At 40.4% G+C, this 20,649-nt stretch overlaps 3 protein-coding genes across 3 annotated transcripts; 2 read left to right on the forward strand and 1 right to left on the reverse strand.

The window, feature by feature from the left end:
* Positions 1 to 9,367, forward strand: castor1 (cytosolic arginine sensor for mTORC1 subunit 1). Its single transcript, XM_068738409.1, has 9 exons — positions 1 to 178; positions 3,303 to 3,373; positions 3,667 to 3,860; positions 4,309 to 4,444; positions 5,178 to 5,301; positions 5,726 to 5,842; positions 6,345 to 6,427; positions 6,573 to 6,667; positions 8,403 to 9,367. Exons 1-9 carry the CDS (start codon positions 66 to 68, stop codon positions 8,469 to 8,471), a joined length of 1,002 nt encoding a protein of 333 aa, XP_068594510.1. The 5' UTR covers positions 1 to 65; the 3' UTR covers positions 8,472 to 9,367.
* A 1,682-nt stretch (positions 9,368 to 11,049) lies between these two features.
* On the reverse strand, positions 11,050 to 12,980 carry spring1 (SREBF pathway regulator in golgi 1). The gene is made up of 5 exons (XM_068738606.1): positions 12,885 to 12,980; positions 11,926 to 12,082; positions 11,659 to 11,810; positions 11,352 to 11,465; positions 11,050 to 11,133 (listed from the first exon to the last, which is right to left on the reverse strand). Exons 1-5 carry the CDS (start codon positions 12,978 to 12,980, stop codon positions 11,050 to 11,052), a joined length of 603 nt encoding a protein of 200 aa, XP_068594707.1.
* Positions 12,981 to 13,573: 593 nt separating this feature from the next.
* Positions 13,574 to 20,145, forward strand: rnft2 (ring finger protein, transmembrane 2). Its single transcript, XM_068738605.1, has 9 exons — positions 13,574 to 13,620; positions 14,116 to 14,630; positions 14,840 to 14,916; positions 15,263 to 15,363; positions 15,678 to 15,831; positions 18,553 to 18,702; positions 19,460 to 19,525; positions 19,652 to 19,753; positions 20,011 to 20,145. Exons 1-9 carry the CDS (start codon positions 13,574 to 13,576, stop codon positions 20,143 to 20,145), a joined length of 1,347 nt encoding a protein of 448 aa, XP_068594706.1.
* Positions 20,146 to 20,649: the final 504 nt, after the last annotated feature.

Raw genomic sequence — 20,649 nt, forward strand, 5'->3', positions numbered from 1 at the left:
TGGCCCAAAGGCGGTTCTCCACGTCGCGAGTAAACAGGAGCCGGGCACCGCTCGACACTGCCGACATGGACTTGCATATCTTGGATCATAGACTCCGGGTCACCAGCATATCCAAGAATGGGCTGGTGGATTTCACACACCCCCTGATCAAACTTATATTTCTCCGGAACCGGACACGGTAAGAGGAGCCGGGTTGTCCTGCAGCGGGCCATGACGGGGCTGTTTGCCCGTACATGCCCTGCCCTGCTCTGCTCTGCCCTGCCTGGATGAATGAGCTCTAAACAAGGGAGGTGCTGCAGTGTTTTCCAGATGCACCGGCTGACGGACTGCACAGAAGCTAAGCGATCACGTGTGAATGTGTTGTGGAGTTACGATTGGTGGCTGTGTGCTTATTTCTTTCTAATTTATTGTGTGCCGTTTGCAAAGGAATTTGCAGCAGCAGTGCTGTTGACAAAAAAAAAATGAAATGTGGGTTTATATGGTAGTCCGACAAAAAAACAAATTACAATGAGCACAGGACAGAAAACGGATGAAAGCAATCGAGGGCAGAACTTTAAGGATATAATCACTTCTAGCAAAGAAAGAAGTCTGAGAGTTTACCTTTTATTCAAAAGGATTTCTTATTATTTTTAATTCAAGAGGGTTAAGATATAAATCCGGATACTCATGAAAGTAAGGAAGCTTAACATAGTTCACACATTCAGTGTCTGCCAACAGAGAAATCTGTGATTGACGTCTCCTGTGAAGTGATCATTGTTCTCCTCTGGGGTTCATAGGTGTGGTATTAATCCTCGTCTAGCATGCTGAAGTCAAGTATCAGCCCAATATATCAGTCACACTCTGGTGAATTCAGGTCTGCTGGCTCCTCGGCGCTCCTTTCTCCTCTTCAGCGGCTCTCTAACCAGAGCATGGGGTGAAAGGAGGCCTCAGTTGAGCCAGAATGTTCCACTTGTCTGCTTTGCTGATCTGTGATGGTTTGGTAATCTGGTTCTCACTTGTTTACGTAAGGTCAGTTCCCCCCCCCCCCCCCCCCCCCCCCACACACACACACACACACACAACTTTAATACTTTATAGGAAAAAAATAAAAATAAATCCCATTGTTCTGAAAATAGAGGCGCCTGCGGGAACACTGAAGGACCTGTTCGTTGGAAGTTGTGACGACAGCGGACTGCTTTGGTTGTCAACTGATTATTGGGCTGAGATATAGCTCAAGGCTAACTCCTCACTTCAACACTTTGTTTTCCCTTTTGTTTCTTATCGCGTTTCCTCGGCTAAAAAAGGTAGTTGCAGAACTCACCCCCCACCCGACCCGACCGGACCCCCCACGGGGGCATTAAGCTGGATCAAAGTCCAGACTCTTGTTTGTTTGGGTTTCATCTTCCCCACTTTGCCGCTCCCTCGGCGACCCGTTGTTTTTCAACTCATTCCCACCAGAGATCACGCTTGGCGCTGCCACATAGTGCCGCGCAGACAGGTTTGATTCCCGGACAATCGCTGAAGCTCTGAATATGGTGAGAGAGAAAAATCCATCACAAATTCATAGTCAAAACTAAACGACACTTTAAAACATATTCAAACTATAGTTGGGAAACAAGAATCATCAAATGGAGGTAAAATGTCCAACAATCAATTGATAAATTTCTCCTAATCAACCTATCGAACCTTATCAGACTGGCCAGGGTTCGAGTTCTCTCTTTTTTTCCATTACTGACCACTATTTCCGTCACCACTCACACACTGAATGCTACAATAGCGACATCCTCTGAGAGTGGATGTCTGAAGACATTCACCGTCCTCCCGGTATTAACTACCAAAATCCCTGGTTTAAAAGTGATGCATTTGTCTGACCTACGATTCACAGCTCAAGTAATCGCGAGTGTTTTGTGTTGGGTACCTGAACAACAGACAACCAGTGCAGGAGCTTTGCACTTGAGCATTCTAGTTTGCAGGATTATTAGTTTTTTTTTTCTTAGAATCCTCTACCTCGAGGAAACTGAGCGGAGGTAAAGGTAAAAGGTCGACAGGAAATGAGGTTGGATTTGAACAGGATTGAATTTTCAGCACAGCTGATGGTCGCTGTTGTCCAGCGTCCTCTGTCTGTCTCCGTCTCAGTGGGGTGATTGTCCACTGTCATGCCCGGGATTACCTTTTGCTGAGTTTAGCACTTTTACTCTTGGCTCTGCTGTAATGGCCACAGCTGACTGATAATCAGAGGAAGTGGAAGGTTTATTTCCACTATAATGTTTAAGGAAACAGGAATAGGCATTGCTTCCTTTTCAGGCATTCAAAGAAAATAGAGGCGCTCAATGCAGACAATGTTCATATCAGCATCCAGAAATCAAAAAGCCACACTGCTTTGTAACTTTTAAAGACTAAAAGTGTTGTAACTTGTGATAATTCGTATTTAATATCCGCGTCCATCCTGTTAGTGGGAATACCCTCTTTAAAAAATATTGCCTTATCGAATTGTCCGTCCTGCTTTTTTACTTATCTTGATAATTATGCACTCCTTTAATCCATATAAATGTTCACCGTAAACATCTCGCACATCCTTTTGTGTTAGCGATACCAAACGTGTTTGTGTGGCTGTAGAACAAGAATAAACGTTCTCTTCCAGAAATGTTGTATTTTGGCCACCAATGGTAATGTAATCCAAGAAAATGTGTGTTCACTGCCTGGTTCTTTCCAGAAAATGTGCCACAAAGGCAACATTCAATAGAGCTGAATGCAAATGATTGTTTTCTCCAAACTCGAGAGAAAACATGCAAAACATTTTTAAACTTCAGAATGAGAAGACTGCGAGATCCAAAATGAAACTCTTCTTGCTCTTTTTTTTTTTTCTCGCAGAAGAAGAATGGAACAAAAATAAGTAGAGGATGGACCCAAACCTGCAGGCCTGAGTGATGATGGTGCAGAGACATTTCTGCAAGCTAGGAACTCAAACTAATGAATTTGAAGTTTGTGTGTTTGTGATGATGAGCGATTTCTTCTTACAGTTTTTCAATGTTGCCTACAAACACAACACAAATTAAACGAATCCTCGAGGCAACAGAATTGAATTCTAAGCTTTTTTCTATTCAATTTAATCGATTAATTGTTGCATCACTAGTGAACAATATCCTTAAACCAGTGAGAATCTATGAGGAATATATTTATTTGTTCCCTGATAATGTTGAATTCATAAACTTTTGTTGGTCATAGAATAATTCCACCTTCCCACTATTCATTCATACATTTTTTTTTGCTTTCTCTTTCCAACTATGTGTCTTGCTGCATCTGGGCCCCCTCACTTGATTCAGGTGCAAGTTTTTCAGTCTGACGGAGACACCAGAGAACTACACAGTTGTCCTCGACGAGGAGGGATTTAAAGGTAAATAAAACAACAACCTGTCCACACACATTGCCAACAGTTTATCCTCCTACGAACAAATATCTCCCATTCCATTTGAAAACGATATGTTGATACATAGCAGTGGTTCTTAAACTGGCGTCATGGGATCACCAGGGATTTTTGAGGGGGTTCTAGACTTGCATGAGTAGAAATGGTATATTTTCTCATTATGTGTATTTTTGTTGTCCATTAGATCACTTCTGCTGGATTCATCAAAAGTTGCGACTACAAGAGCTGCACCCACTGACTCTGTGACTGTTTATCCCACTCAGAGCTCCAGCTGTCAGAGCATCTCAAGATGGAGAGTTCCATCTGGCTGCCGCTCAACGTGGTCTCCAACGTTAATGCGTCCAGTAGCTCCCAGGCTGTTGGCGTGACAAAGATCGCCAAGTCAGTCATCGCTCCTCTGGCCCAGCAGCACGTCTCAGTCTTCATGCTCTCCACTTATCAAACTGACTTTATCCTGGTGAGTCGCATGTAATTTTGGATTTGTTTGTTTTTTCCTTTGCAGTCGAGGCAGAACGCACAGGTTTCTTATTTATGTTGTGTACTGTTGTAGAAATGTCTGGGGAAATTTCTCAAGCTGAAAAATCTAATCTTGCCCGTGAAGCGTGTCATTAGTACAAATCGAGAGGTGTGTAGTCCAAATTTAATCTGGTCTCCAACGTCACAGTTAAAGTGGAGTTGATTCAAATCTGATCTGAGGGCATTTTACAGTCAGTCTGTGTGAATGTTTTCACATCAGCATGTTGTTGGGCCCAGGTATTTCCATAAAGCGAGCGAGTGTCGTGCCCTGCAACAACAGCACGCACACTGAGCCACTGCCGATGAACCCACTATGCAAACAACACAATGTATGTATCGGCAATTGAGCTAAAGAATTGCTATTCATAGTCCACATCTATGTCATGTAGGTGAAAGAGAAAGACCTGTCTGTGGTCATCGGCACTCTGGAAGAGGAGTTCAACATCTATAAAGAGGTGGGAGGAGAATCTGTCCCTGTGCATTGTCAGGATTTTTCCAACGGCCTCCAGAAGAACGGCAGAGAAGGTGGAGTTCATGTTCCTGTTTAGTATGACATCACTTGGTTCTCAGGCCTTGAGTTTATCAGAATGAGTAAATATCCTCGAGCACCACCCTCAGGCTGTGTGCAACGTTAGACACGATTAAAGCGTATATCTTTGCTTATTCTTTGTGATTGCTATGTCCCACAGAGAAAGGGGCATCTAAAATCCACTGAGGTCTATCCATGACCATAAGTTGTTTCAATACAACCACGCAGTACCGGATATGTTGTTTGATGAAGACGGGTTGCTCTGGCTCTTTGTTGCTATGGTCAAACTAGCTACACAGACTCACTTTAGAATGTAGTGCACTCAGACATGGAACATCCGGGTTTGTTCCTTTTGCTTAAATCCTTTTTTTTCCCTCTCACACAAGGTTTAAATGTCATTAAAGGTCAGGTATGGTGACAAAACTACTATTAACACACATTTAAGAAAGTCGTATGTTTACGTCATGCAGATTTTGTATTTGCATTTTTTTTTAATTAGTAAAAATAATTTACAAAAATCTGTGGAGAATTTTCTCAGCTCTGTCTGGGGGTTGGCAAAGTGATCTGTGAGGAGAACTCCATGTTTCATCTGTGTTCGGGATTGTAGCCCATTTCGAACACAAAAATAATTGTCTGCTAAAGGTTTGTGAATTTATGAAATTGTTTTATTGAGTTTATATTGGTGCAAGAATAGATTTCTATGCACTAACAGGGTCCATTCTCTTCCAGCCATCCAACCCACAGTTCACCCGGTGCTCTTTCCCCAGAACCAGTTCTGTGTCATGTCTCTGAACCCGGACACGCTACCCGCCATCGCCACCACGCTTATTGACGTCCTTTTTTATTCCAACAGGTCAGATGCCATTTGAACATTTCACTGCAATACCTGCTTAAAACACAGAGTGGCAGCACATGATCCAAAGTAGAGACCAGTTTAATGATTTGTGATTATTGATTATTTCACATTAAACATGATAGATAGGTAGTGCACGTTACTGGTCTGTTAACATTCTGTTAAAATGCAAGTTCTACTTGAAGCTTTTGTTGGTCTCTTGTTCTTGCTTACTTTTTCTACTTTTATAGTGAAGTGTAATTATTTTATGGAATCTTTGTGTCCTCTCTGGATGTTCAGACATTTGGCAACATGTCTTCAAGGCACACTTATTTATACTTCATCTATTCTAGTTTATTTGCTGTTCTTTGTGTGTGCTTTAGAATGTTCCCTCTTTTATTGCTACTGACTGAACATCATACTGAATGCATGTCTTCCTTTCTAGTCCCAAAGAGGACACACAGTCTTCCCCCAGCCAGGACATGGGCTGCATTAAGTTCTTCTCCTTCTCCCTCATTGATGGTTACGTCTCACTGGTGATGGACACTGAAGCCCAGCGACAGTAAATATTCTTAATTTCTCACATGGACACCTTTTATGATGATGATGCACACAGTATATTGCACTGACCCAAACAGCAGTTTCCAGAGGGATTTCCACATAATGGTTGTAAATATGGCTTTTAAACTGCATTCAAAACCACAAAAGCTGTATAGCTGTATAGACAACAACCGTTCAGTTTCCCTTAATTGATATTTTTTCTATATTTGCATTGCGAGTCTGTTTTTCTAAGCTTTTCCCTGCTAGCTAGAAGAGGATCCCTTTAATGCCGTCTCTGAAATGCTTGGTAGAAGTGCTGATGATGATGAATGATGAATATATTTATTAGATAGAATGTTAGAGTACAAGTACAGTCACACAGTAGCATGTATTACAGTACAAATAAAGTCAAACATCCTGTCTAAGAGGAGCATTTCAAAAAAGCCCTTGCGGCCTTGTTTCCGTTGAAAGTCCTTAGTACATAAATCATCCACAAATTCCTATGTTTAATCTTTGTGCTGTAGGTTTCCTGCTGATCTCATGTTCACCAGTTCCTCCAGGGAGCTGTGGAGAATGGTTCGCATCGGGGGACAGCCGCTCGGCTTTGGTAAGGCTATTGAATTGAAATGATTCTTGTATTTGTTCTTATAATCTGGCTATGTTTTCATAGACTTTAAGTCCTTAAATTTGTGTTAATGACATGCTTGGATGATTATTATTTTTGGCTCATTTCTTTTTCTTCTTTTTTTTAGATGAGTGTGGTATAGTTGCACAGATTTCTCAGCCTCTGGCTGACAGTGACATCTCTGCCTATTACATCAGCACCTTCAGCTTCGACCATGCTCTGGTGAGTACGATTTTCTCATACTGACCTGTCATTTTTTGGGCCACCACTGATATAATTTCCTGGTATGGAAATCTCACAGTGCAAAACAAAAACAGTTTGTCCAGCATTGTGAAGGTAGCGAGTAAAATCATTGGCTCACAGCAGCTTTCCTTGGCTGAAATCTTTGACCGGCAGGTGTTGCGGAAGGCACGGTCGATTCTGTCCACCTCGGATCACCCTCTCTTGGAGGAGTTTGCTCTCCTACGCTCTGGGCGGAGATACAAGCTCCCCAGGATCAAGAGCAATAGATTTAAATTTTCGTTTGTCCCAAGTGCAATAAATGTTCTTAACCTGCACTAACCTTCACTTGTCTGCACTGCTCAGCAGCACTTTATTCATTAGGGCCTCCATCCCAGAGATAGGACAGATTTATTTTTTATTTTTTTAAGGTTGTTTTTATTGTTGTTTTACTTTACATGTTCCATGTCGTCCTGTGGTATTATTGTTGTTGTTGTGACCTCTGCTGCAAAGCAAATTTCCCCTTGTGGGACAATAAAGCTCTGAACTGAACTGATAAGGTATTGGTATAAGATTCTCAACATTTCCTGAAAATTTCATCAAGATCCATCCAGAACCTTTTGAGTTATCTTGCTAACAGACAGACAAACAAATGCCGGCAATTACACAACCTCTGCCTCGCCTCGCCTCGGCGGAGGTAAAAATAATGATCTGCTTCATGTAATAAATGATATTTGAGGAGATCATTCTTGGCTATTGGTAGGATGAAATGTTTGCAATATGCATACTTTGGATCCTTTTAAACAGTTAAAATTATGTCTTCATAGTTTCTTATATGGAGGTCAATCAATCAATCAAATTTTATATGTATAGCCCAAATTCACAGAATATGTGTCTCTGAGGGCTTTACAATCTGTACAGGGCAACACTCTCGACCCTTAAACCCTCAAACTAGGTGATGAACCGCCCCCACCCCCCAAAAATAAAACACACAGATGAGGGATAAAGGGAAAATGTATAATAGGAACAACATTCCTCACAGTTATCAGACTTTAACAACCAAAGTCTGATAGCTGTTATCCAGGCAGTGCACACGCGGTCACATCTCCTCTGGATAGCAGGTCGCTAGCAGAACCATCACAACCAAGATGTTGGCAAAATCTGTAAGGCAGTGGAACTCCAGGGAGGAAATGCCAAAATATGGCACAACGGCATGATTTTCAAATAACAAAAGTTTGGATGTCAGTTAGCAAAACATCCCTTGTTTTTTTAGGAATATGCGCAGGACCATCAAAAGTCACTGTCAAGGGGGAATTCCAATCATTACTACACTTAATTTCATGTCCTTGGGAGACATGCTCAAGACTGATTTCTGAGGACAAAGGGACAGATGAGATCATTTTATAATTATTTGATTTTTACAGCTCCCTTTCATTCAACACTTGCGAGGGTATTTATCAGATTTGTTAATGAATGTAATATTTACATTTTAACGAGTAAAACAAATTAGCCTACAGATGAATTGCACTTGATTGAGTAAAGTTTGGTTTCCAGTAAAGATCAATAAAAATGTTCTTCACTAGAAACAAATGTACTAACAAAAAATATCATGCAGTATTTCTTGCATTTCTTGTATACAGTTTCTAAATTTTGATTTATGGAGTGATAATGTGTTATTGCAGTGTAACTTGCAAAAACGTCAAATAAAGTGTTTTATTTTCTGCTATGATTTTTCTAGGTCCCCGAGGAGGACATAGTGAACGTGACAGACATGCTCCAACAGAAGAGGAAAGAACCAGCCAGTTGATGCTTAATTTGGTTTGCGTGGGATGATCCTGGCTCAGTGTGCTACCCTTCGCTCCAGCTCTAGTGGCGTGGAGTGGCAGGCTATCCTTGTACCTAACCTAGAAATGCACCACTAGCAGTATTAAGTACTACAATCTTACCATAACCACTGGAAGCATTTCTCTACGAAGTGCACAGATGTGTTATCTGCCAGGCCTCCTGTCTCATGCTTCCTGTCTACGAATACTTGGATAAGGTGCTTGTCCTACGGGGACCACAAGTCGACACATCTCAATCCATAGTCACCCTTAAGCAGACACATGGTCACATATGCATACGCATGCACATTCATATTACCAGCACAAAGTCAGATGTGTTTTTTTAATATATATATATATATATATATATAATTATTTTCCCAGCACTAAACTTTGGGTCTTGAGGTATTTGGTCCGAATTTGGAATGTTCCTCTTGTTTTTGTTGCATACAGAGATGCACAGAGTTTTTTCTAGTGCTAGCTATGATAAGGGCAACATGGCTTTTTTTTTGCAGACCTCCTGTTTGTTAAAGTGGAAGTGTGATGTTTGAAAGGAAAGGTTCCGAAGCTAAGTTTCTTTTTGTTTTTTTTGCTACAGCACGCTGTTATTTTAGTTTCAGGAGAATGTAATAGTAGTTCCTAGATATTAAAATTAGTACAAATAATGTCAAGCAGGACAATAAGTGTTCAGTGTTTTTGAAGAGGTCAACATATCGGTATTAAATTAGTATGAGACCTGGTCAATGACACTATTTGTTATTTGCACATTCATTTGTTTATTTTCACAATGTATACTTTTAATTTAGTTTGTATAACATACATGTTTTTTGTGGTACAACTGCATTTTGTACAATTTGAAGTAAAGGATTCTGTAAACATTTTTGTTTGTGTTGCTCCTTTTAAATATTGCATATTTATCCAGTTCAAAAATGCAGACTTGTGTGTTCTAACAAATATTGACTGACTTTAGATAAGTTTTAAGGCATTCCCATCACTCGTGATTCAAATATATAAAGGTTAAGGCCCAAACTTTAAGGTTCAACGGGAAGAAAAAAAACACTGATCAAAGAAAGTAAAAGTTATTGGCAGGGAGTAGATTCTTATTTACATTTTTTAAATACAGTACATGATATTATTTTGTAATGCAAACATGGTTAGAGCTGGTTAATGTAATGGTTCAGTTTCTCGTATTGTTTGAGATATATAGGCAGCGAGGTGAGCTTCACTTGTGCTGTTGGATTGTGAGGTTGGCCGTTTACAGTCTTTATTCTCAGCAAAGATAAACATACAAACCAACCTACAAAATGAATATATGTTCATATGAGCGATATCAATCTCATCAAATTCTGAAAGAGACAGGTGTATTTCCCAAAATATCTTAAAGCTATCAGAAATATCTTTGTTCAAATGCTCTTTTTAGCAAATAACACTGTTCCCATGTGACCGCAGTTAATCACGTTGCCAAATATGATACGGGGCTCCAATAAATGTCTTAATTATGGGCTTGTTTTCTCAGCCGTCACAATGATTAATTGTTTCGCTCTGGCCATCTCCCCCTTGTGAGCAGGCTACGTTGCCCGAGGTGGAAACAGGCCGATAATAATCACCTTCAGACAGGAAACAGTTTGGACTCAATCTGTGTATTATTCCATAGTGAAATGTGTGGACAGATGGACAGTACACTGTGAGACAGCTAAGTCTGTCAAACTCCCATCAAAGCAAGGCAGTAGAAAGGCACCGCTGAAAAAAGATTGATGTTGGCCTTGTCCTCCTCAAATTAAGTCATCAATTCACGTCCAATTCAAGTTCTAATGTTTTGCGGGTCTGAATGAGCTTCAAATTTATTCCAAAAACTTGACATCATAGAATATTTTTATATGAAACCAAAACCCCCTTTTTTTTAATGGCTAGTGAATGCTGAATCTGCGTGTGCACTATTTCTATGAATATTAAGTTGTTTTGAGGCTATAAAATAAAATCATATAGCAGTTTATAAAAATACATTTTATTTCGGCAGATGACAGATTTAAATGTCTTCCTATCACGTCAATTACTTTAGATAAAATGCACACACTACTGAGCTTCTCTGTACATCTGTGACAAAGAAAATCAGCAGAAAATGATTAACCATTATCAATTCACAGTCACTTTTATTAAACAGCATGTTTATACATGCACTAGTAATAACACATTCTTTGCTGTTTTTAAAATCAACAAAACATGAAACATCTGATACAATCTGTTAAAATGAAGCCTATTTCCTGAAATGAACTGTTGAAAGTTGATTCTAAATCTGATAAATAAGCTGCTGCCAATGTTGACCCGATGATCATCACGGATGAACTCGTGAAGTATTCTATGCACTTATGAAGTGTAAATAATAAAATCACATACAGCATTTGCCCGTTTTGAGGTTTGTGGGAGACATAATCCTTTTTTCCACCATCGTGCAAAACTGTCCAAAGCAAGAATTTATGAGAATGTCTTTGCCTCTTAGATGTCCACACAGGGATGATTTGGAATTGGCCGACCGCCGTTCCCGTGCATCCTTAATCCAGGAGTTCATAAAGGTAGGAGCTCAGGAGGACCTTCTCCATAGCAGTACTTTGCTTGAGGGTTTCGGTAGGTGTTCTCATGTTGAACACTCTGGATCAGAGGGTTAAAAAGGTTTGTAAATTGTTATTTTTGATGAATGCTGCACATATTAAGAAATATATTAAGCTAACTTGTGAGAAACAAGTGCAAGGTGTGCTGTGTGTCTGTAAAGCAAATTTTTTACTAATCATGCAAAAGGATATGTTTCAAACCAATTATATGTTTAGAAAGAAAATATGATGGAATGTCAGAAATGAGCTTGTCAATACTTGTGAAGACGTCCGACACTTGGCCAGGCATAGCTCAAAGTGATCCCTCACAGCAGTGAAGAGATTCTGGAAACCTTCAGCAGCACGATTCAGGAAGTGCTCAAGGACAGGTTGCTGAAATAGAGTGTACAGATAATGCAGATTTCAATCTGTTCAACTGAATCTTTAGTCACCCTTCAAATCTCACTATTCAGTTTGCAGACATACAATATCTGAATTCCAGAATTTCAGGATGACCCATTCAAACGTGTGCATTGAGAAGCAGTGTTAACCCAAAAACATGAACATCCTTGTTATGACAGGTTACCTTATCAGGTTGGAGGCAGCAAGACACGCAGTACTCATAGATACTGCAGCATCCATTGGCCAAGCAGCTTTTACAAATGTACTGCCTGCTACTAGGAGCATTGACGTTACAACAGCCATTAACCAGCAGGTCATTTCTCTCGCAGACAAAACCTGTACAACATTAACACAGATAAGAATTTACATTGATTAAAAAGGCAACAAGACAGTTTCATGGAGCTGTCATTATCATCACTGTACGGTAAAATGGGATGGCAGGATTATTCACCAAGTTCATCTGTGAGCAGAGCCTTTCCCTGAATGGAGTTTCTGCATTGAGTGATCTGTCGGCTGCTGTTTCCCAGGTTGAAACGGACTTTCCAGAGGATGCGATGATCTGAATCTCTAACCTCTAAGAGTGTGCGGTCCCGTATGGTCCTCTCCTCCTGGAAAGTTGGCACAGGAGTGGATCATGAAATGTTGACTAGGAACAATTTTACAAAGTACAACATGGGATAATATACAATGATGATGCAAACAGTGATAAAATACTGCACGTCTGGGTATTTTGTTTAACTTTTATTTTAAGATAATATTAGCACTGATATATGTGAATTTTGTAAAAAAAATAATACTAAAACAAAAGGAAGACAACAATCCCATATGTTAACAGCAGATCTTTGTCTCAATGTTCACTGTTAAAAAATTTCAAATTCTAAATTTAATTAGGAAAAAAGAGTGCTGAAGAGACCAAATTAATCAATAGTCAATAAGGGAAAAGGTTGCTTGCATATCAACATTTGGATTTATAAAAATTGAAATGTAATTTGGGTCTATGCTAAGAAATTGTGGTCCAAATTAAACGTAAATACAATTATTATGTCAGCTGTGGGTCAGGAGGTCAAGTAGGTGTTATATTATTATTATTATTATTATATCTAGACGAGTGAGTATCCTCGTCTTCAAGACAATAGATGGTGGCTCATGTTTGTTTCTTATTTATTAGTTATTATTATAGGGTGATGGAGACCAGTTAAATATATATATATTTAATATGTAAAGAAATAACGAGTTAAGGCAACATTACTATTATGACAGTACAGGGACTGCAAGGTTTTTGCATCACTATGAATCTTTCTTCTGGGTTTTTGTTATGAACCATAAAACCGGTTTGCAATTGAATGTCTCTATTGACATCCCAGCCCGGTGCAGACGACATTTGCTTTGGTGTGTTGTGTGTTTCTGTACCTGTTTGAGTGTGCTGGTGAGAAAGTAGATGAGCGACAGGCCGAACACGACTGCGAGCACCCAGCGCTTCCTCATCAACCGACGGAGCACCATCATAGCATGACTTTCTCGTGGAGATGACAGCGACAGTCCAAAACATCAAAGCTCCACTCATAAAAGATGCCCTGTTAGCCTGCTAGCTAGCTGCATTTAGCATTAGCCTTCCATCTTGGGTAAAATCCACACGAATCAAAAAAGAACCGATATTTTAGGACGCCGGTAACATTTTACTGTCCTTATCTGCAGCGTTATTGTTCGGTATGAAGTCCAGCAAGCCGAAATCGTGGCATTTCTAAAGCAAAATCTGACCCCTTAGCAAAACACGGATGTCGTGTGCTGGCAAGAGCGGCGCTGATTGGTCGATAGGCACCATCGGTGACGTCATGCAGGAAGTTTAATAAGCCTGATCGTCGGGGCATCTTTGTCTGCGTCGAAGTAGCTAACCCGACACCAAATATGACAATCTGAAAGGCAACGAAGTAACTGCGTGAACCAATTCAGGTAAAGTCGTCTCCAGTTGCTCCGCATCCTGTTGTCGCATGTAAACAGAGCAGAATATGTGAAGATAGGAGCCGCCAGGCGGCCTCTGCCGCTCTGACGGGGATGCTGTGCCTTTGCAGGGTTAACCATGTGGTGATGAACGGTATGCCATGCAGAGGAGACACAGCAGCAACACGGATGGCATGCCTTCTGAAAGGTGGCGTGAAAAGAACGCCTGTTTTCAGACCTGTGTTTGTTTTCTTGACACACTATGTAGCCAAATGTACAACATTTTGACTCCCGGTCCACATTTTGACTCCTGATCCACACCAACATTTAGTCTGGGACTGGTTTGCCTATTTTGTAGGCAACGACTTTTCCAGTTGAATAAAAAAACACATTTATAATGCAGTTACATAAGATGATGTTTTTTAGATGATGGTGTGCTATGCTTTTGTGACCTATTGCCATTTTTGACATCAGTGTCTAAAATATATCTTTTTTAGTGATTCCCTAGAATAGATCTCCCTGCAATGATCAAATGTTTACTTGAGTGATATTGAATGTTTAAATGTGATATCAGAGACCCATACTTGATAGCACAACAACAAAAATATTACTTATGAATTGAATGAAGTAGGATGTTAAAAAACAAGGCACAAACATTTTTTTAATTTCATTTTGTTTGCATCCCTTCTTTTTTGACACTCAGGAGCCGAAGCCAAACTCTTGGATCTGAGAGCAGCCTGGATGAAGGTGGTGTGTTTGACTGCCTGAAGCCTGATTCACCCACTTCACCTCAGCAGATCTTCTCCGGCCTGGTGGGTGTCCCCTCTGGCTCTGTCTCTTCTGCCCAATTCCAGGCAGCGGGTTTAGTCATTGGCGCTCCGCCTGAAGTTTTTATCCAGATGACTGCATCGTCCAGAGAAGAGGGGGGACCACATCTCTCTGAGGTTGGACCTTTTGTCCCTCGGGCACCCCAGCACCACCATCACCACCACCACCACCACCTCCTCCATCACCATTCCCTACAGCACAGAACCTCTCTGCTCCAGCAGGCCACCACAGTAGCCGCAGAGAGGCACGGCTCCAGGGATGATGCCCAGGAAGACCCATCCGCCCCGGCTCCTGCTCTGTCTGAGTTGAAGGCAGTTGTCACATGGCTGCAGAGGGGCTTCCCCTTCATCCTGATTCTGCTAGCTAAAGTCTGCTTTCAGCATAAACTAGGTATTGCAGCTTGTTTGGTGTACCCATTTTGTGAGTCTTCAGTCACAGTGTCTGATAGGACACCATGTATTACTATCATAATGATCGATCTATCAACTAACTGTCAACACTATTGGCATTTCCCCTTGCAGGACTAATAAAGGGAATATATTCTTGTATAAGCAGCATAAATCTTGGTTTTGTGATGATGTTGCATTTCTCTCTTGCAGGGATTGCTGTGTGTGTGGGAATGGCCAGCACATTTACCTACGCCAATTCCACCTTCAGACACCAAGTGTCTTTAAGGGTAAAAAAACCAAATGCAAACACTTCACTATATTAACTGCAGCATTAATACAGGATTCAGGACAACTGCTTTTTATGCACCATTTTTGTTTATAGCTTCAAAGGTCGACGGTTCTCTGTGACTTAGGTCCCCCCCCCATGAGAAACAAACTTGCTGTCGTTCTGCTGTTGGTTTTCCTCGCGTTATATAGTGAAGTATTTGTTTTACTCATTCTCATGAGCTGTCTGTTTTGAGATTGTCTAGTGTAGGTGTGAACACTAAGGAGTTGCTAGTGAATTATTAAATTGTAGCTACAAATGCAAAGGACATGTGTTTTGATAGCTCTGTGTGTCTTCTGTCTTCCCAGGAAGAGCGATCTGTATTTGTTGCTCTGTGGATCATCATGTTTCTTGCAGGGAATACATTCTACATCTACTACACATTTAGTCACGAGGAGCTGCAAAACAGGTAGTTTGCAAGCAGGTATTTTGTGCGCGATCTGTGTGTTTTCAGCCCCCTGTCTTATGTTTGGCATTTGATTCATGTTTTATGTTCTTCAATTCATTTTGTGTTGCGTGATCCATTTACTTCACTTTCCTTTAGGAAGTGTTCCTCCTATTCATATTTAGTCTTGTCCTGTGAGTATTTTTGGCTTTTGTCATCATTAATTTGTGAGAATTCCTTACATTTGGTTCAATATTTAACTTGTCAATCGTCTGCCTCCTGTAAAAACAACTGACATCATTTTAGCTAGTCATGTTGCTGTTTTCTTCTCCTTCCAGCCTCATCTTTTCCAAGCCCAGCCTCAGCAGCTTTGACTTCTTTGACCTGATCTGGGTCGTGGGCATCACTGATTTTGTTCTGAAGTACTTCACCATCACTCTGAAATGCTTTGTTCTCTTTTTGCCCAAGATTCTTCTGGCCTTCAAATCCAGGGTAAGAAGCACATCACTTTGATCCTGAATATTTCCTCAAAAGAAATTACAATTCATTCATTATTTTTTGTCTTTTATTAGATTTATATTTTATGACAATTATATAAATGACAAAGATCCATTCACACATTCACTGTCTTGTGGACGAGAACTGATTGTCCGTCTTGCGAGTCACGAGTCTGCTGAAGCCTATCCCACCTGGCTGTGGGCGGAAGGCGGGGCACACCCCAGATGAGACACCAGCTCATTGCGGGGCCATAAGAAAGACAAAAAAACATGCATGCTCACCAATTCACCTAAGCTGTGTGCTTTTGGAGGTGGGATGGATCTAGAGAGCCCACACGGGCAAAACATACAAACTGCACAGAAAGGAATGAAATCCAAATCGGACCTTGCTGTGAGGCAAAAGCGCTAACCACTGCACCGCCAATTACAATGATATAACCACAAATGAATGGTTTCAATGCAAAAGGTGAGAATGAACTTGAGCATGCATATACCTGCACGAAGGCCCAAATGTCCCCTACATTTTAGTCAAACTCAATCCTGTAATCGTCCGGTCTTCCTGGATTTGTAACAACCAGCCATTTAAATCCGAAGACTAACTCTTAACCCTTTTCATTTGGATGCGTGCCAAATTGTAAACACACACACACACCGTACACAAAATATCCCAGATTTCTCTTCATAATCCACCGTTCTTCACTGATACATGTAATGAACAAAAGGAAAAGGTCAAATTTTGATAGTTTAATGGTGGCGTGGCAATAGTAAAGGTCTATATTTTAATATTTTGCAAGTTAGTGTACTGGAATTCCTTTTTGCAAAATGTGCCACGCCCCCCCAATATGTAGACCTCGAAAATCTTCCATTAGATTTTGAAAGTCATCTGATGTGTGGATGTTTTTTAAACTTGTCATATTTGGGATGTAGCCAATCATTGAGTTACAGTTTGTTCCACATCAAGAGTTTGTATGACTCGGTTGATAATTGAACAAAGGAAATGAGGAAAATTCTTAACGCTGCTAAAATGCTCCACCGAGTGAAGAAAGTGATGAAGGGTCACAGCGTGAAACTGTTTAGATTTCCATGCAGGTGCGGGTCATGTGCTTGGTGTATGTTTGTGTCAGGAGGACGAGGGTGAATTCATGAAGCAACTGAGCTCATTTGCCCTCGAGGGAGTTGTGCGGGTGAGGTCATCCCTCCCTGGAGATGAACCATTACCTGTTCCCTCCTCTCACACAAACACAAACACACACACACTGTATTACATGCTGAGTGAGGCTGCTTCGATGGGACACATGTTTGGTTTTGGTGGCTCTGAGATTGTTTTGTTACTTTTACTGCTTCATAGAAGCCAACCCGTTCAATCTTCTCTGAAGATAATGATCAGCTGGTTTACTTCACTATAAATCCAACCAGAAATACTCAAAAGATCCCACATAAACACATTTTAGTGACGGGTTTATATTTATTTATCCATTGCCACATGTTTTTTTTTCTATCCAGTGAATGCTTTCATTGTCTCAAAGAGAACTATGTTGAGCCATAAGTAGAGTAAAAAAAAATCTCAGTTTGAGGTAAAACATGTTCGAGTTTTGGATTAGCATCAAATCATCTACTTCAGGAAAGAAAGATATCCGTAAAACTATCTTCATCCTCCAAGCACTTAAGTGATTACACCAGCAAAGAAACCAACAGGAAACTCTTCTAACACAATTTCCAAGGGAGATTACTCAAACGTTTTGGCATCTGTTCAAACGTAAGATTTGACAGTTTTTACGTTGGCGTGATGGGCACTGTGGGATATGAGGCTGAGGGGACAATAAGGAAGATGAATTAGCCACTGCCAGAGGTCTTCCTCATCTACCAACCTGGCGGCTTGCGGCTCTTTGTCCACAGTCATCAATCTTTGTCAGCTAACATCCAGGAAGTCATTACACAAGCTGGGATGCCACAGGGGTCAGCGGGGAATCAAGCGTGCCTCCATTTGGGTAGCCTCTGTTTTTAACCATACCCAATTCACTTAGCACAATTTGTGGCAGTGGGGGAAAGTTCTTTTTTCCTCTCTCTGCGATTATCTTGAGAAGTGGAGGTTCTTTAAAGACGGCGAGCAAACCCCATTGGGCTTATTTTAATGGGAGCCACGGGTAGCAGGTGGAATGAGCTGCTGCCAGTTTCCCTTGCAGTGTGGCAAAATTGCTTCTACTGCTGTGAAATGCAGAGCTCTGGACAGCAGCCATGTTTTGGCTGGGGGCATGCTGATTTAAGCATTTAATACTGTACTGCTCATGACCAGATAGAAGTGTGCCCGGAAGCCGTGGAGTGCTTTTGTCTGGTTAGCGACTGGATTAAAGAAAGAATACACGGTGTATTTCCTCAATTTATGGCTAATTTATTATATTTTCCTTATCCATGCAATTCATACTCAAGTTGAAACTTTTCTTTTTAAACAGAACCTCTGAATAAAATAGAAAACACTCAGAGATTAGATTAAAAAAATTATCCCACACCAATGTCATTAAAACCTGATCAATCTCAGTCAGAGATGTATTGCTAGTAATAAAAAAAGAAATCATACTGTTAAATTTATTGTGTTGCAGCCGCATGAGTTATTCATGACTATTTTCATTTTGATTGGATTAGTATATTAGGTTTAATTGCAACATCTTAATATACTTCTTCTAATGCTGGTTCTAAGTTTGTCTTTTTTTTTGTGCAGGGTAAGTTCTATCTGCTGATTGAGGAGCTGAGCCAGCTGTTTCGGGCCCTGGTGCCCATCCAGCTGTGGTACAAATACATCATGGGAGAAGACCCCTCCAACAGTTACTTCCTGGGAGCCACTCTTATCATCATCTATAGTCTTTGCAAGGTAAACATGAGGCAAAATGCATATTAATTATCAAAATTTAGTTCATACTTTGTTCTTCAAATTCCTTATGCAAATATAAACAACACAAAACATCTGTCGCTACATTTTTCAAGCAGTCAGTAGGGAGTCATGTAAGAGTTAAGCGATAGACAGAGGGAATCTGTAAAGAGATTGTTGAAGATGGCCAAAAATCCCATCAAATGATGCTTTTCATAGTTTATATTTATTTTACATGAGGCCCATGGTGATGTCACTTCCTGAGCAGTTACGTCAAAGAACCTGTCTGGTACGATTTTTAGGGTTGCGAGTCAGTTTTTAGCCAAACAGTTTTAAATAGGAAGCTGAAACAGTCAAAGCTAAAAATGAATGATGCAGTGAATGTACTCTAGTGTGTGTGTGTGTGTGTGTGTGTGTGTGTGTTGACGATGAGAGGATGCAATTGTCAAAGTTCCTTTTCATCATTTCCCATTTCCTGGGTGTGTGTGTGCTTTTGTGCAGCCCAAGATAAGATCTATTAAAAGTTGAGCAGTATTACAGTATGCTGATGTGCATCGACTGTTGATTCACCTTCGCCATACTGCTGTGCAACATGTGGTGACAGTTGGATGAGGCTTTAATAAAAAGCTAGCTTAGCTTTTTACTTGCTACCGTGGTTTGTATTGCTATTAAAATGTTTATTTAAGTATAAAAGAAAGTTAGGATAGGGCAAATACAAAGAGATGTTGACAAATAATCATTGTGCTTTAATTCTTTTCAGTCCTTTGACATCTGTGGACGTTTGTCTGCCATACGTAAAGCCTTGGTCATATTCTGCAGCTCCCAGGTCTGATTCACCATTATCTGTAAACACATGCAGAGATATATTCGACTTTGTGATTGTATCGAAACGTTGTGATACATCTGGAATAATACAGTTTAAGTCTTTGGTTTTCTTCTTCTCCTTATCCAGAGTTATGGAGCAAGAGCAGGCAGTCAGCAGTGCAGCGAGGTCGGTGACGTATGCGCCATTTGTCAGGCTGTTTTCAGAGACCCTGTTGCTCTTCTGTGTCAGGTAAGAGCTCAGTAAACAGGTTAGAAGGTTAAACAGTAAGCCAGTTTAAGTTAAAGAGAACCTAGGTTCTCATCCGGAATAATCTTCAATTGCAATGTTCAGTCAATCGGGACTGAAAAAAATTAGAAACATCACAGCCAAATGCATTTTTTCATTTCTACCATTCAATTTACCGTAGCTGTTTTAAGATAAGCACATTCTACTTCTATGCCATGAAACTGAAAATGGGTGTATACGTTTTGTTCCTCTGTATACAGCATGTGTTCTGTGAGGACTGTTTGTGTTTGTGGTTCGACCGGGAGAGAACGTGTCCGCTGTGTCGCTCTACTGTCATTGAAAATCTGCGTTGCTGGAAGGACGGCACCACCTCGACTCACCTCCAGATCTACTGAGCTCCAGCAACGCCTCATATGCAGCACTGATGCGTCTTTCTCATTACAAGTGGAAGGCTTTAAAAGAGGTGTGTGAGAGAGCGAGAGCGAGAGAGAGAGAGAGAAAGAGAGACTTCTGACAATGTGTGAATTATATTTTCTTAGTTGTGGACGAGTTGATAGTCAGTTTTGTGTACATGTAGCCTTATAAGCTGTTGATCACTGTTTTTCTGTTAACTTAATTTATTATGGTGACAATGTAAATAGACACAACATTCACATTTGACTTGTGTATTTATTGTGTGCTATTTATGGTTTATTTATGTCATTACTATACATTATTTTTATTATTATACTATACTATAAATATTTGATGCTGCAATTTGTATTTGACGATTTTGTTTGTGTTGCTATGTATATTTGTAAAAAGAAGAAACGCAGAACAAGCAATTGTGCCCTCTGTGGTTCTTGACTAGAAACGAGTGAGATTATTTAAATATCAAGCAATGGCTAAATTGTTTTCTG

This window comes from Brachionichthys hirsutus, chromosome 4 (genome assembly GCF_040956055.1).
Source record: "Brachionichthys hirsutus isolate HB-005 chromosome 4, CSIRO-AGI_Bhir_v1, whole genome shotgun sequence".
Classification (NCBI taxonomy): Eukaryota; Metazoa; Chordata; class Actinopteri; order Lophiiformes; family Brachionichthyidae; genus Brachionichthys; species Brachionichthys hirsutus.

Excerpts from the sequence above, each read along its gene's own strand:
- spring1 (XM_068738606.1), bottom strand. The coding sequence starts at position 12,980 with ATGATGGTGCTCCGTCGGTTGATGAGGAAGCGCTGGGTGCTCGCAGTC. Across the intron at positions 12,083-12,884 it reads TCACCAGCACACTCAAACAG|GAGGAGAGGACCATACGGGA; the intron begins GTACAGAAACAC and ends CCAACTTTCCAG. Across the intron at positions 11,134-11,351 it reads AGTGTCGGACGTCTTCACAA|AGTGTTCAACATGAGAACAC; the intron begins GTATTGACAAGC and ends CCTCTGATCCAG.
- rnft2 (XM_068738605.1), top strand. The coding sequence starts at position 13,574 with ATGCAGAGGAGACACAGCAGCAACACGGATGGCATGCCTTCTGAAAG. Across the intron at positions 14,917-15,262 it reads GACACCAAGTGTCTTTAAGG|GAAGAGCGATCTGTATTTGT; the intron begins GTAAAAAAACCA and ends CTGTCTTCCCAG. Across the intron at positions 18,703-19,459 it reads TCATCTATAGTCTTTGCAAG|TCCTTTGACATCTGTGGACG; the intron begins GTAAACATGAGG and ends AATTCTTTTCAG.
- castor1 (XM_068738409.1), top strand. The coding sequence starts at position 66 with ATGGACTTGCATATCTTGGATCATAGACTCCGGGTCACCAGCATATCC. Across the intron at positions 3,861-4,308 it reads ATCAAACTGACTTTATCCTG|GTGAAAGAGAAAGACCTGTC; the intron begins GTGAGTCGCATG and ends TATGTCATGTAG. Across the intron at positions 6,668-8,402 it reads TCAGCTTCGACCATGCTCTG|GTCCCCGAGGAGGACATAGT; the intron begins GTGAGTACGATT and ends TGATTTTTCTAG.